We start from the raw sequence: 15,603 nt of genomic DNA, 5'->3' as shown, positions 1-15,603 counted from the left end.
ATCATGACCAACGTTAAGACAGAATTGCAAGTAAGTGCCTAGTATCTCACATGCCTGCGATTCTTGCAAAGCTGCTGAGCCCGGAGATTTGTTCGCTCTTATTGGCAGCTTAGCCATTTTGGACGGGCTTTAAATGATAAGTAGCCGATACAATTAACAAACATACTCAATTAATCTTTAAACTGGTAGCTAAAAATATTTTTCACGACAGTGAGAAGTCTGCATGAGGGCAACTTGTAGTAATTCGGGAAACTTTTTGACAAAGGTACTCAATTTTCGAAGCAAATTGGTGAAAACCTGTGAAATCCCGAAACGTTATACGGAAATAATGACAATTCAGGATTTTTTTAGTGCAAACTCCCGATTGTCCACGATCTTTTCGCACTTTCAAAAAAAGGGAAAATGTTGCATCGGTGACTAACTGAATTAGTTTTTGAATTTATTAACTGAATTAGTTAAGTTTCATTTTTTTGCGAGTTTTACACTGATTTGTTGATTAAACCCATAATGTGTACTGATAACCTTGTTTTTACCACTTTTCAGACGTTCTGCTACCACCTTAAGCCTTTTTAAACAACAATTTTAACACTGTGTATTTTTTTTCTATTTTTACAAATTGGGTTCAAGTAGCCCCGCGCTGGGGGCTACTTAGTCCAACTCAGCAAATCCATTAGAAAAAGCTATAAAACAGGTGGAGGAAGGTCAAGAAAGACCAGTGGTTTTGAAAAAAAACTCAAAACGTACATTCTAGTGAGCATACTATTTATATAAATTACAAATTATTTATATAAATTAACATAAAATCAACGTATACATTAAAAAATATTTTTAGGCAAATATAATTTCTCAAATAGAAACATAATCTAATTCCAGCTAAAACCAATTGAAATGCTCGTTATTTAAGCATTAGAAAGAATGAAAACTACACTTTTTTATAACTTGGGTGATTTTATTTTTCCAATATTATTTAATACCTGCTCTTCCTCGCTACTAAATACTATAGGATGCCCAGGCTCGTTGTGTGAACGAGCTTATAATTTCCTTTTTAGAGTTGATATACTTTAGTCAAAATGAGCTGATTCCACTCTCTAAGACTCCGGAATTAATTGAATCTGGACACAATTGTAATTTTCCATTTCATGTCTGTAGCTATTTTGTAATAATAGGTATAAGTAGATCAGAGAGAGTTTTAATACTAAGACATGATTCAAATTAAATTTAACGTTTAAAAAGTTAAAATCATCAATCTTTCAACTATACTTCTAGAAAACAATGGCAGCACTATTTCCTAGAATCATAATTTTCATACTTTTTAGAAGAAAAATTCTTAAAATTTACCAGTTTTCTATTTTCATCAGTTTAGAGTCAACAAAAGTTCTGAAATGGATTCAATTGTTAGATTCGGATTAAGAAAGCAAAAAACCTTGATAATCAAACAATCTGAACTAATGAATACCATAGCTGCCAACCTAAAGATTAAAAAAAAATAGGAGCACCGAAAGGAAAAAATAGGAGCAACGAGGGTTAAAATAGGAGCACGAAATTGTGGCCTGTGCTAAGCCTTCCTTCTGTACCATAAGCTTCTATAAGTTTTAAGCACCATTATAATGCTTTTCTGAATTTTCATGTTCGATTTTCAGCAAAACTACAACCAAGATTAAAATAAAATAATTTTACCCCCCCCCCCCCCCCCCCCCAAAAAAAAAAGCATCGTTACGTAGCTACATATTGAAAAGTAAAAAGACATTGCAATAAACATCTTAGTCCGTTTTTGGAAACTAGGTCATTAAAAGAGACTTAAGTACTTAAATCTCACAAAATGACCAAATATTGTGACTAAGTCAAAAATTAGGATAGAAATGTTTGAACTTGTTGCATACAAATAACTTAAAATCCTCATGAAACTACAATTTAATTGAAAATTGCTTCCAAAGCAGTGAGGATAAGATGAAATTTTAAATAGTATGATTTTTTTTCATTTCTCAAGAAAATTATTTAAAATATTTTTTTAAAAAAAATTGTAGCACACTTTACTTTACTTTAATGATTTTTCAGTTAAGAAAAACACCCGAATCTGCTTCGTCTTTGAAAACTTAGGCGCTTAGCATCGTCGACTTCCATCTTGTGAATGACCAAACATGGCGACGATGTTTTACACGCGTGCAGCCGAAATGCTCGATCAAAAACTGATGTTCTCCCGGCGCACCCGTCAGTGTTTATCCTGACACTAATGCTTCCAAAGCATCAAATTGTCTTCCCTTTTGTTGAGTTTGTATATAAGTCCTGCCTTTAAGGATAAGGAAATTTCTTGTGAAATCGATAAGTGAAGAAAAGTCGAAAAATCGGAGTTTTTTAGAATAAATCGGATTTTCGGAGTACGCAATAAAAATCGGAGAAACTCCGGGAAAAACGGAGCACTTGGCAGCTATGGAATACATTCGTTCATCTTACTCTCAAAATTAGGACAAGTTCCCTAAATATTCAATACATTTTTTAAAGATTCATGAAAACGTAAAAATATTTATATAAGACATGATTTTGTTTCAAGCTTTGCTTACAGATAAGGTTTCCATCATCATGCTCGTTTTTAGTATAAAATAATATGTTGAACAGTTACTTTTCTTAAGTCAAGGTATAAGTAATGGTGTATAAGAAAAACTGCAAATTTTTATTTTGTTTTGAACTAATCTTCTTCTTTACTAATAATAAAGCTGAAAGTCTCTCTGTCTGTGAGGATCTCTGTGACGCGCATAGCGCCTAGACCGTTCGGCCGATTTTCATGAAATTTGGCACAAAGTTAGTTTGTAGCATGGGGGTGTGCACCTTGAAGAGATTTTTTCTTTTTCTATCCCAATTTTAAGAACATTTTCCCGAGCAAAATTATCATAAGATAGACGAGTATATTACCAAGTTATCATAACGTGGAACCGCAACATGGACAAGCCAATTGCGAGATTCATCATACATTATTTGTAAATAGTGAACCAAAAGACCTTTCCATTTTCTACTACGGGCAAAGCCGTACGGGTGCCACTAGTTACTAATAATAAAGCTCAAAGTATCTCTATCTGTCAGGCTCTCTGTGACGCGCATAGCGTCTAGATCGTTCGGCCGATTTTGAAATTTGGCACAGAATTAGTTTGTAGCACGGGGGTGTGCACTTCGAAGCGATTTTTTGAAAATTCGAATTTGTTTTTTTTTCTATCCCAATTTTAAGAACATTTTCCCGAGAAAAATTATCACAAGATGGACGAGTAAATTACAAAGTTATCATAACGTGGAACAGTAACATGGGCTAGCCAATTGGCGAGAAATTCATCATACATTATTTGTAAATTTACAGGCAAACCAAAAGACCTTTTAATATTCGACTACGGGCAAAGCCGTGAGGGTGCCACTAGTTTTAGAATAAAAGCAATATTGCAAGAGGGTGAAAATCTGTTTCACACACAGAAAGAGGGATCTATGTAGTTTTGGCTGTTGAAGTTAAGATTGTATAATGCAGTTAAGTTTTGAGCAACACATTCTAAAACTGCAAAAATTATTTTATAAAAATAAAATCTACTGATTTTAATCAATTATTTTGTTTTCAAAAAATTACCTGATTCATATCAATTGATTTAAATCAATATTTTTTTAATCGCTTAATTTAAATCATGGTGTAAATCAAGCCGATTTAAATCAACGAACCCTGTGAACTTCCCATTTAAGTGCAGAGAAGGCCAAAGTTAAAACATACCCAAGAAATTGAAGTAGCATAAAATAAAGTTTACCAACATGACAATATTTTTTTTACTGCAGGAGTAATTTCAAGCATAAAAATCAGAATAAAATACAAAAAGAAATTTTCAAATGTTAACTTTTTTTTTTTTCTTTTTTTCATTTTCTTTAAAAAGGATTTTTAGATTAAGATGTTTTATTCAAACTATTTTAGAACACTTACCTTGCATTTCGTAGCTTCCTTATGGATCTAATTTCCTACTGCTGCAGCTATATGATAATCTGAAGCAAAATACTTGAATAACCTCCATTGTGCATAAAATAACTAATCTGATATCCGATGCAACGTTGAAGTCCACATTGTATTTAAAAATCCACACATAAAGCATCCCGTATATAAGTTAATTTATTATCACAATAATCTTTTCTCGAAGCATCATAAATAACAATATTGTCGTAGTGCACAAAAAAAAATCTCTTTAGAAGTATAAATAGCATTGATAAAATTAATTTCTTTAAAATACTACTTAGAAGTAGGCTTAAATCATAAAATAAGCATACATTTTTGCTCTTTAAATCTACTACACTAAAACAAACATACTGTTTTAATAGACAATCAGAGGAAAAACTAAATTCATAAAAAATATTTCGACCTAAAATTACGTCAAGACTTAAATATTCAAAAGTTAAAAGTCAAGATCTCCAATAATGGCTTTAAATAACATAAACATTTAACTATTATGATCTAATATTAAATTATTATTTTTTTATTTATTATTAGCATACTAAAGAAAATTGTGGTTCTTCCCTAGTTAATTTAGCCCTTTCTTCCATGCTTAAATTGGGAGTTTCAGGTTTATCAGCCCAATGAATAATAATCTCCTGATCAGATGGACAAGACTTTACGAACACATCATTTTTATATGCATTGTTCAAATACGTAAACAGATTCTTGAATTGTGCAGGTATGTCAAATCCTTTCAAAGCTTTCGCTGCTATTCTGATCTGGTGCAGTTTAGGCAAGATCTCACAGTCTAGATGCGTTAAATGGTCTCCACAAAGATATTTGGTTTTGCAAGTTTGTAAATAACTATCGATCTTTCCAAGTTCAGCCTCCAGCTGTGACGCATCTTTGGACACATCTTTAACGTAGAAACAGAACTTCTGGAACACGTCCGCACAGTACATGTCCGCATCGGCGTTGTCGTACTGGAGCTGATTGGTCGGGAAAGTATCATCCAAGTACTGAATAACCTCGTCTATGTTGTCCAAGGAAGTATCTCCATGCACCAGAGCTGGAACACGCCTCAGGGTCAGTTTGTGGAACACACTTGGAGGTTTGGCGAGATTCACCGTGGCGACTTTGAACTGCAGCTGTTCCTGGCCAGACTTCAGAAGCAAAATCATGAAGATTCGATGGCAAAAAGGACATGCTCCATACTTTTTCCCGTCATGTCCGGCCTTTACGAAAAGCAGGACTTCCGGCATGGAACTCATGGTAAAGATTCACTCAAGAATGATATTAACATAGAATTACATTACAAAGCAGCCTCTGGAATTGAAAAATGGTCCATCAACTTATTTTTCCGAAAATATAGCACTATAAACGACTAAAGATGGTTTAGCAATGCATAAATTGTTATTCTAAATACCAATCACTAAACCATCTAATGATATGAGCAAATTGAAGCAAAATTCATGACGGAACTATTATCGCATCTGTTAACGATTTGGGAAGGCAGATATCGCACCCATAAGCAAGAAATGTTTGTGTAACTTATACCTCAAGAGAGCAGTAAAGCAGTGAGAGTGGCAAAAAGAGGGACTGACTACCAGCATTCATTTCTCCCAAAGAGCTTTGCGCGTAAAAACCACCCTTCTCAAACACGTTTCCCAAAAATATCTTTTTTGGCAGGGATTTCGAGCTCCTCCTTTGCCGTTGAGAAGGTTTTCCTCTGATTTTATTTTGAGAGTGTTTGTGTCGGGAGAGTTAAAGTTCTTCAAAACTTGGCAGCAGCCCCACAGAATGGTTTACACTAGATGTAAAGCAGCAGCACATGAGTGTCATAAACGTCTGCTAATTCTTTTCATCTTTGCTTTAAGCATTCGGTTTTTTCTCCCCGCCTTGAGCAACTGATATGGAAGACTAAAAAAAGGGGCCCGTGCGTATGAGAAAACGAAAACATTTTTTGTTATCACAAAAGTGCGTTCTGAAACAAAACTTAGCATTTGTAACAGATGCACCTTCAACCTGACCTGACCGTACAAATAACTGAGAGATGTTTTGTTAAAAAATATTTCTGGTGCATTTTTCATTTTTTATCTCTTTCCCTCTTTTTTTCTCTTTTCCCTCTTTTTCATTTTTTATCTCTCCTCACCTAAGATTACATTCCAAGTAGCTAATTTTTAAGAGCACCACATTTGAAGATTTGAATTCGTGTTAAATATTTTTATTTTTTCGACATAAATTTCTCAATTCCAGAACAATATGAATGTAAAAAAAAAAAAAAAAAAAAAGTTGATTAGTTTCTTTTCTATCGGATTTCTAAATATATTTTATGCTTACCGTATCCGAGGATTTAAATGTTATTTCAGAGGGAAAAAAAAAATTCCAAACGAAATCGGTTTGTTTGATTACGTTGTTTAGGAATCAAGTATTTTCTGTGACACATGGTACTCTTTTAAGGTTTTGAACAGCACGAAATTTTTTGAAATGTGCCCTGGTGAAGATCGCTCTAACAAGAAAAGTTGTGTCCAATTAGATAATTAATTCACACGTATGACCAGGGCTGCGGAGTCGGAGGCAAATAACCGACTCCGACTCTGGGAAATGAGCTTTCCACTCCGACTACGATTCCGCAAGCACTGGCAGTGTTGCGGCTTTGATTGAGGAAAAATGACAGACTCCGACTCTTGGAATTTTCAATCTTCTACTACTTGCTACGCATAAAGCCCTGGATCCGTCTCTTAAGTGGCGACACACTTTGATCCATGCACTGCGCGCCGCTTTCGACTGCGATTGGAGGCGGGCAGTCACGTGGGTTCAGTCCGCCATTTTGTGTCGTTGCCTGTGTGATTTCACTGTGCGGAATACTAGATATTTTCTCTTTGCTATACGTATTTTCCACCAAACGCTATCTTTAATGTTAAGATGCCTTGGTGTAATGCATTAAGATGTTCTAACAGTTCAAAATTACTATATCAAAGTACATTGAAAGATTATTTATGTATTTTAAATGTTTTCATCAATACTGCTGCGCAATTTCAGATACTTTATGAAACTCTTGTTGAAATTGTAATATATTTTTACTTTTCATGAAACTGTCTGATGGTTTGTTAATTTTCATGGGATAATAAGGACATTCACTAAAAATCATCATAAAATAGTTCCTTCAAATATTGTAAAGCTCAATTATGTAACGGCATCTAATAAATTGCTAGCAGTAGTAAAATATTTGCCCTGTTTTCAAAACTGATTTTTTCTGAGTTTAAGATAACAAAACCACCAAAATTTAAATATACTAGTTATTTTATTTATTTTTAATGTAAATTTTCTATTGTTTCAAAATGTCTCAATAACTGTAGCAAACTTATCTTAAGAACACGTCGTTTTACTTTTAATTGTGTCATAGCCATGAGTTTCAGTGTGTTGCCAAGTTAATTATTTATCTATTTTGCGCGTAAAAAATAAAAATATTAAAAGTATGAAATTATTCATTAAAAAAATTAAGCTTCTTTGAGATTACAGTAACATGTAACTCAAGCCAAATTATATAATTATGTAAAGATTTTTTTTTTTTTTCCCCGGAAAAAAAAATCAGTTTTCGTTTAATTTTTATTTTGATGTGAAAACTTTTTTAATAATATATATATATATATATATATATATATATATATATATATATATATATATATATATATATATATATATATATATATATATATATATATATATATATATATATATATATATATATATATAATTTATCCCAGTATCTGTTAATTTACAAATTCATTATTACTATTTATAACAGTTCGTCACAGATGTAATCTGCACTCTTTTATTTGAATTCCTATTGGTATCAAATATTTCAATTATTATTAATTTTTTTAATATTGATTTAAAATTGGTTTACATTTTATTATCAGTTCGTTGAATTTTTAAGAACTAGTAGTATCCTTAAAAATCAGGTTTAAATGAAAGGCATTTTTTAATGTAAAATCGTCATGAGAAACAAGAAAGTGCTGGTAAAAAAAAAGAAAACTACACACATTAGTAATATAAATGATACTGCTTTGCATGAATAAGTTCAAACTGTTGCCCACAAATAATTTATGGACATAATTAATTTAGCTCACTACTGTTCTACTCAGTAGTGGGATTTAAGGGGGGAAGGTCCGTGCCCCCCCCCCCAAAAGGATGAATTTATTTAAATATTTTATTCACTATTTTTTAATTGACTTCTCCATAGCGTTTTTTTTATGTAGTTAATTAAATAGAACACAAAAACACACACATAGAGCACATTTTGAATAATAGCATTTTTGTTTGTTAAAGAAGTCATACTGAAGTCCTAGATGGCAGAATACAAATTATACATTTAATTTGCTGGTTTAGAATTCAAGGGAACGTAATATCGCGATTCGTCCATTAATTTTTCTTTGATGGAATCAATAACTAACATTCTTCAAAAAATGTGCAGGCGTGCCTAAAAAGAATTATTTTGATCCAGGAAGCTGTTTGCGAAATAATAGCTTTTTCTTTTTCAGCTTATAAAAAATACAAAATGAAAAAAAATCATATCGTAGTTTTGTTGAGAAAACCATGATATTAATGGAGGCGGTAATGTAATATGAATATGTTATCTCAACTGTATCATGGGCTTCAAGAACAATCAGCAACTGCTTCGAAATCCACACAGAAATTGTCCTGAATTTTTCAGGGTACAACTTATATGGTTTAATAGCTATGATTTTCTTAATGAAATAATATTTTATAGTTAAAATACTGTAAAATAATATTAAAACCTCAAATGATGGTATGGGTATATTTTTTTATTGAATAACCTTACCTCTCGTGTTATAATCATTACGACATTGTTCCTAATATTAAAACCGCTAAATTGTATAGCATTTCGGTAACATTATTATGGTTTTAGTATTTAATTGGCTTGAAACGTTAAAGATGTTTTACGTCCACATTCAAAGTATATTGGGTACATAATATGTATGTTCTTAGAAGTGGAGTCATTAGCTTAAGGGATCCTAAAAAATTTTAAAAAAAGACATTTTAAGATAAAGTAATGAAAACTTTGTTATGAAACACCGTATGTGTCAGGGGGAAGGAGGCTGTGCTATTCAATTTCCCGGGTCCCCTCCGAGATATTTTTCTGTATCCGCCCCTGTTTCTACTACACCAACTTTCTAATAATAAAACGCATATTTAAAAACACTTCAAGTGATTTGTAAACTCAGAAAGTCTATATGGGGGGGGGAAAAAAGAAATTGCTCTTAAAAATAGTCGAGAATTTCTTCAAAACACCTTTTTACTAATATTCGGTTTAATAATAATAATAAAAAAATATTTTTACTAAGGTGAAATTCAACATTTTTGTATGTTTATTATCAGTTACATAAGTTACGGTCAAAAATCTGCAAACATTCGTTGATAAAAATATACTTTTTAATGAGTGAAACTCTGCATTTTTCTACTGTTGAGATAGGGAGAAAGTTACGGAACGACACAAAATGGCGGACGCTGGAGCGTGTCGCCACTTAAAGAGACGGATCGAGGGCTTTAGCTACGCACACACTCCCGATAACTCGGCATTTTCACAAACTCGGCCATCATTCGGTCCACATTAGGTCGAGTTTTAGGGGTTCTACTGTATTAGGGAGAAAAAAATACAAACCTAATCAAACGCTCATTTTTAAACTACTATTTACAATCGATTTTATTAAATAATTATTATTTAAAGTTTTTTTTTTTCAATATTTTTCATTTTCAAAGATTCCAGGAAATTAAACATACTTTTACAATTTATTGTTTTATCCCTTTATTTATTTTTTCCCCTTCTAACTTTTCACTTTAATTTTTAGTTTCCCGAATAAGTCAGATAAAAAACAAGAAATAATATACACACACAAACAAAAGGCTAAAGGTAAAATTTGGAGCTACAAATTGACACCATAAGAAAATTAAATCAATAAAAAGAATTGCATACGTTTCTTTGGATTTTTGCGCACATGGATGCCGCGGCAGAATCACATGCAATGCAGGGTTTTCGCATGAAAATCATTATTCAAAAAAAAAAAAAAAATGTACAAGGTTTTTTTACATGTTTAATTTTTTTTTCTTTTTTTTTTTATTTTATTTATTTTTTAATTTTTCTAAAATTTCATTTGTTTTAAAGCAAGTTCTGAGATAAATACTTATAGGTTTTTTTTTTCTCTCGGATCACAATATTTTTGTAATTCGTCCTTCTAAAAATTAATTTCACTTATTTAAAATTAATAAGTGCTTTATTTAAAATGAATAAGAACTTATTTAAAGAGAAGAAAATATTAAAATATTAAGTGAATATTACTTTTAAAAATTTATTTTATTTTATTTTTGAAAGCCAGTGAAAGAAAATGCATCTCTTGCAGGCCCTGTCTACGATCATGCACGCAAAAATGGGAAGAATATTTTTTATGGTTACTTAGTACATTTTGTTTTTAAAAAGCATTTTGTAGTCCTGCCATGTTCAATTTATTTTATTTTCATAAGCCAAGGGGTAAGAGAATGCACTCCCTTGCACTCCTACCGGCGCTAGTGGACATAAACAGAAGATTAATGGCTTTCGAGATGTATTTTGTAGTTATTAAAAATATTTTGTAGTTTATCCCTGTTTAATTAATCAAAGTTGATTTTTAAAAGTCACGGTGTGAAAGTATAGCATCCCCTGCCTGAATTCATGGATATAAACATGAGATTATTATTTTTAGTAATTAGTGATGCACTTGTTCTTTTTTTTCCTTTGCTTGAAATGAATTTAATTTTACTTATTTTACATTAATTATTTTGTAATTAGGTGTTTAATATTAAGAAGTATTAGTTACTTTTTCTAAATAATTTCATTTTATTTGTAAATGACAGGGGGCGACAGTGTACCCCCTTGCCGGCGCTCGTAGACACAAAAAACATCAATACTATCAAAACCTGTGGGCATCTGTGTTTGTCTGTAATCCTATCTCCTTCGCACATTGTATGTCCTACCAAATCAATACTGGTACCATTGGATATAGGAAATCCAGAGAAAGTGATTCCGCCTTGTTTCACCCCCTTTAAAATCTTAAGGGGCCGGACATTTCGGAGAAAAATCACTAAAATTATCAACTGTCACCCGTCACAGGCGGGGCGAACGGAGGCCGGCGAACGAAACGAGCAGGGGGCAAAGCCTCCTAGTGAGTATAATATTTTTTCGTGATGATTTACTTTGCAGTTTAAGAATTTTGAAGCTTGTTCCTTGTTCAAAATGAATTTAATTTCTTTAGTATAAATAATATTTTTTAAATACTTTAAAAATATCAAATAATTTTTTTTTTTGAATTAGAAAAGTTTTTTTTTTTCTTTTTTTTTTTTAAAGCCAGGGAGCTACGAGGTACAAGTGACCTTGCATCCCCTGCTAGCGTCCATGTTAGCAAGCAAAAAAATATATTGCTTAAATAAACAAACCAATACACGCAAAAATATCATTTTCAACTGATGCATTTTACAAAAAAATCAAGAGCTATTTTTAGACATCATCATTGCATGTTTGTCACAAACATCCACAATCAAGATTAATTAAAATTTTTGAAGCACAGCAAAAAGTCTTATTTTTTATCTAGTCTGCTTGATGAATTTTATATTACCTAATGTTTATTATTTCATGTTTTTGATCCCGGCTCCCCCCCCCCCCCTATGTATACTATTTAGAAGCTAAATGGTCATAAATCTGAGACAACTAGACTGCAGCTCGAATTGAAAAAAAAAAATGTTTTCAATGAGTATTATTAAGATGAACGCATATTTCATGATTTGTTGTTATACTGAAGCAACAAGAAATTTTCTAAAATTTCAGCAAATACTAAATAGTTTTTAAATTTCTTTCCTTTTTATTTTTAACATTGAGATTTTTCACATTCCTATAGTGGAACAGATGCACCACTCCAGGGGGCCAACAAGGGGGGAAGGGGTCATGGCTACCCAAAAATCGTACAAAGCTGCTAATGTTTTTTAATTATCTCTAGGAAAGGGAGATCAAAAGTAGCCAGATTGGCAAATTTTAGCCAAACATAGCGACTTTGCCCCCCAGTAGCAATACAATAACTCACGTGTTTTTCTTGGCGACAATTTTGATTAAATATTCTGGCAGCCACTATCTTTCGTTTTGTGAATTACTCGCACAAAGCAAATATTATTTCAACGAAAATAAGTCAAATATAATCTAAAAAAATGAATTAAAATGCAAATGATTCTGCTTTAAAACACTTGCTTTGTTGTTTTTATTTTAAAATGATTAATATAAACATAGAACTGTGGATTAAAACATCAATGGTTTAAAAACAAAATGTTTAGGTTAAAGACGAGGCTTTCAGTAAGAACTCCGCTATTCCAGAACGACACGAAATAAATGATAGTGGTCGTAGAATACTGCATCATAAACATTGAGGATAAACATATGAATATGCATTAACAAAATTTCAGAACGAGCAAATGATTAAGAAATTAACAAGTATCAAAAAGATTCACTCCATGCAGAAATAGAAAACTTACGTGTGACATAAAATTAAATGCAGCAAGTAGATCACAAAGTTCAAAGTCGGGACAGTTTAAAAACATCGCATTTTAAAAAGAAAGAATAAATGAAGAACATAAAAAAGTCTTTAAAGACATATTTCAAATAAGTAAACAGTATGTTAGCATAAAATGCCGTTAAAAACATTTTTAAGCTTTCTCTTTCAAATTTTTAAAAACTAACATAATAAATAAATAAATAACCAGACTTGTATGACTTGTAAACACAAAGAACAGTTTAGCTAAGTGATACCAAACAGTTCATTCTGAAAGGCTAAAAACACTTTTAGACGGGTAACCAAATTAATTCCCAACCTTGTGCTTGGTTGTAAAGTCATCACAATTTGAAACATTTATTCAAAAGACAAGGAATAGAACTTTACTTCAATCTATATGAAAAAAAAATTACCTGAAAGAATTATAAAAGCAACGAACTTTTGGATGCACACAGAAAATAGATTTGGCGAAAGCTAGCAACATTTCTGGCAACCTTTTGATAATTTGTAAAGAATATCGCCTTCTGGCAGATCTTCAATGTTTTTTAGAAAAAAATAGAAATTAATTTGCTTCTATTGATACTTAGTATATTGGGGAAATAAATCAATTAAACCGCTGTTAGTAAAGCTTTTTCGTAATGAGCATTTTTGACCAAGTAAAAATAGGACTATGTATGTACTATATTATTAACCGGACTTCAGAAAGAAAGAGGCAATGAATTTTTTTGCACCGTTATATTTTTTCTTTTTACTTTATCTTTTACTTCCAATACCTACCTTCTCATTTTAATGAAACGATTTGTAACGAAAACGATTTACAAGAACTTCACGTAACCGAAATCCGTAGCCCTGTTTTTTTTTTTTTTTTTTTTGCTGAAAAATAATTATTGTTGAGATTTTTTGCTTTTATTTTCATTGTAAAGTGCACTTAATAAATTGTATTTTTGGCAACGGGAAATACTTGCAACAAAAAAAAAATCGACGCATCAAGAAGTAGTTGTTGTAATGAAACGAAATTTTACATATGTGAGGGTTAAATGAAGAGGTTTACATACCTTGTTAAGCCGCCATCTCTAGCGTGAACGTACTAGAAGATACAAGCTGGGTGTGCGACATCGTTTTCGATGTCTTGGAAACATCGAAGTTTTTGTTAAAATATATCGATTTTTTCAAGACATCGACATCGATTTACTTTCGATGGTTTTGGAAGATCGACGTTTTGGTTTCGATGCTTTTTCCATGTTGATGTTTTTGCATTTTAATTGAAAACCATAATGAAATTCGCTCCAATTCTCTCGCTAGGTAATTAAGTTTACTTATGGAATTGCATTTTAAAAAAAAATCATTTTTTGCACGCATTTTATAAGATCAATTTAACTGTGTAGTGTGAGGAAGAGGTCAAAGCTATTGGAAGAACTCAGCACAGGAAGTCTGTGCAGTCGATTTCAAGGCTCCAGTTCTTAAAATAAAGGAAAATCTTATACTACATCACTACGGGGTGAAAATTATAACGTTAAAAATTCAGAACTGGTAAAAGTTGCTTTAGAGTAATTGATAGTGATGGCAACTTATGTTCCGTTGGAAAGAAATTTTTCTCTGACTGGTGGGATGGTCAGCGAAAAGAGAAATGCGTTTCTGGGGGTAAAAGTAAGCAAATTTCTTTTTCTTTTAACTGTCAACACCAATATTGGGGGTTACTCCCCCCAACGATCGACTTCCCCCAACAAGTCGTCCCTCTATTACTTACAATTTGTGTTTAATTATGTAGCACTACTAACAGTACAGCCCATATGTCTTGCTCTTAATAATAGTTGTTAGAATTAATTTTATATTTTTAATATAATTCTCTATCTCATCATTCAGCTGACGGTAAGTGCTATGATACAGTTTTTCTTTGATTCTTTCTTGATGTAGATATACTACGTACTTGTACAGGGTTCGTACGGGTCATGGAAATCCTGGAAAGTCATGGAAAAAAAATATACAAGTTTCAGACCTGGAAAAGTCATGGAAAATTGATATTTTCATTAAAAGTCATGGAAATTTATTTTAAGTCATGGAAAAATGTCTTGGGTAGTAAGAAAGTAACAATAGCTAAAAGAGCGCTGGAAATATTGAGTGATTTAGTAATATTGCATATAAATTGAACGTCTCAAAAACAAATCCGAGTTTTGAAATCCAATTTCATCTGCTTCTGTAACAGCCGCTCGCCTCTTTTTTTGTAATGTGACTTTACTACTGGGGCGTCACTAATTTTGAATTAACCATTATTTTCAGCACTTCTTATGTTTTGTGTTTTGTAGTAGCGAATTTGCATATTCTTGATTTTTGTCACTCCCCTTCAAAAAGTGTAATTCAATTGCATCCGAGTTCGTTTCAGCTACTTGTAAAAAACTCATTATTAAATTTACCAGAGTTTTATCTTATTATGTTGAAGGCTTTAGAAAATGAAGATTTTAGTCAGGCAGTAGAACATAGAAATAGGGGAATTCTAATACTCTAAAACAGTAGTGCCCAACATGCAGCTCGCAAAACTGATCCTTGTGACCAGCTGAAATATTTGGTTTAGAAAAATGAATTTACTGAAAAACTTGGCTTTACTTTGATGAAAGCATATACTGTCAAGTTACATGGGTGATTAGATGCGCTAATGACACCAAAGGACAATGTTTTTATGAAGTAAGTTTATTATTGGAAACTTAGTATTGACTTATTCAATTTTTGTCCCATTCATTACTATTCGGCCCTATTTATTAAACATTTATTAGACATTTAAACATCATTTGTATTGCATTCACTATACAGTTGGCTCTCTGTTTAACGACCCTCTATTTAACGACTTTCTCTATTTAACGACGACTTTTCACAATCCCAGATGGCCCACTATAGTTTTAAAAGCACTCTATTTAAGGACAATTTCTACTTAAGGACGATTTTTTGTGGTCCCTTGAAAGTCGTTAAACAGAGCCAACTGTATTTTTATTTTGTTTGAATTTATATGATAAAGACAAATAAGAATAATTTATTAGTTTCTGAAGCATACACTGATATTTTTTCATTCACTAA

At 31.9% G+C, this 15,603-nt stretch overlaps 1 protein-coding gene across 1 annotated transcript; it reads right to left on the bottom strand.

Moving 5' to 3' along the window:
- Positions 1-4,151: 4,151 nt before the first annotated feature.
- Positions 4,152-5,570, bottom strand: LOC129233117 (chloride intracellular channel exl-1-like). Its single transcript, XM_054867177.1, has one exon. It carries the CDS (start codon positions 5,215-5,217, stop codon positions 4,498-4,500), a length of 720 nt encoding a protein of 239 aa, XP_054723152.1. The 5' UTR covers positions 5,218-5,570; the 3' UTR covers positions 4,152-4,497.
- Between the last annotated feature and the right edge of the window lie 10,033 nt (positions 5,571-15,603).

Source organism: Uloborus diversus, unplaced genomic scaffold (assembly GCF_026930045.1).
Source record: "Uloborus diversus isolate 005 unplaced genomic scaffold, Udiv.v.3.1 scaffold_174, whole genome shotgun sequence".
In the NCBI taxonomy this organism is placed as follows: domain Eukaryota; kingdom Metazoa; phylum Arthropoda; class Arachnida; order Araneae; family Uloboridae; genus Uloborus; species Uloborus diversus.
This window is presented reverse-complemented; position numbering and strand designations above follow the sequence as displayed.

Bases quoted from the DNA above. Each gene is read 5' to 3' on its own strand.
- LOC129233117 (XM_054867177.1), bottom strand. From the start codon at position 5,217: ATGAGTTCCATGCCGGAAGTCCTGCTTTTCGTAAAGGCCGGACATGAC.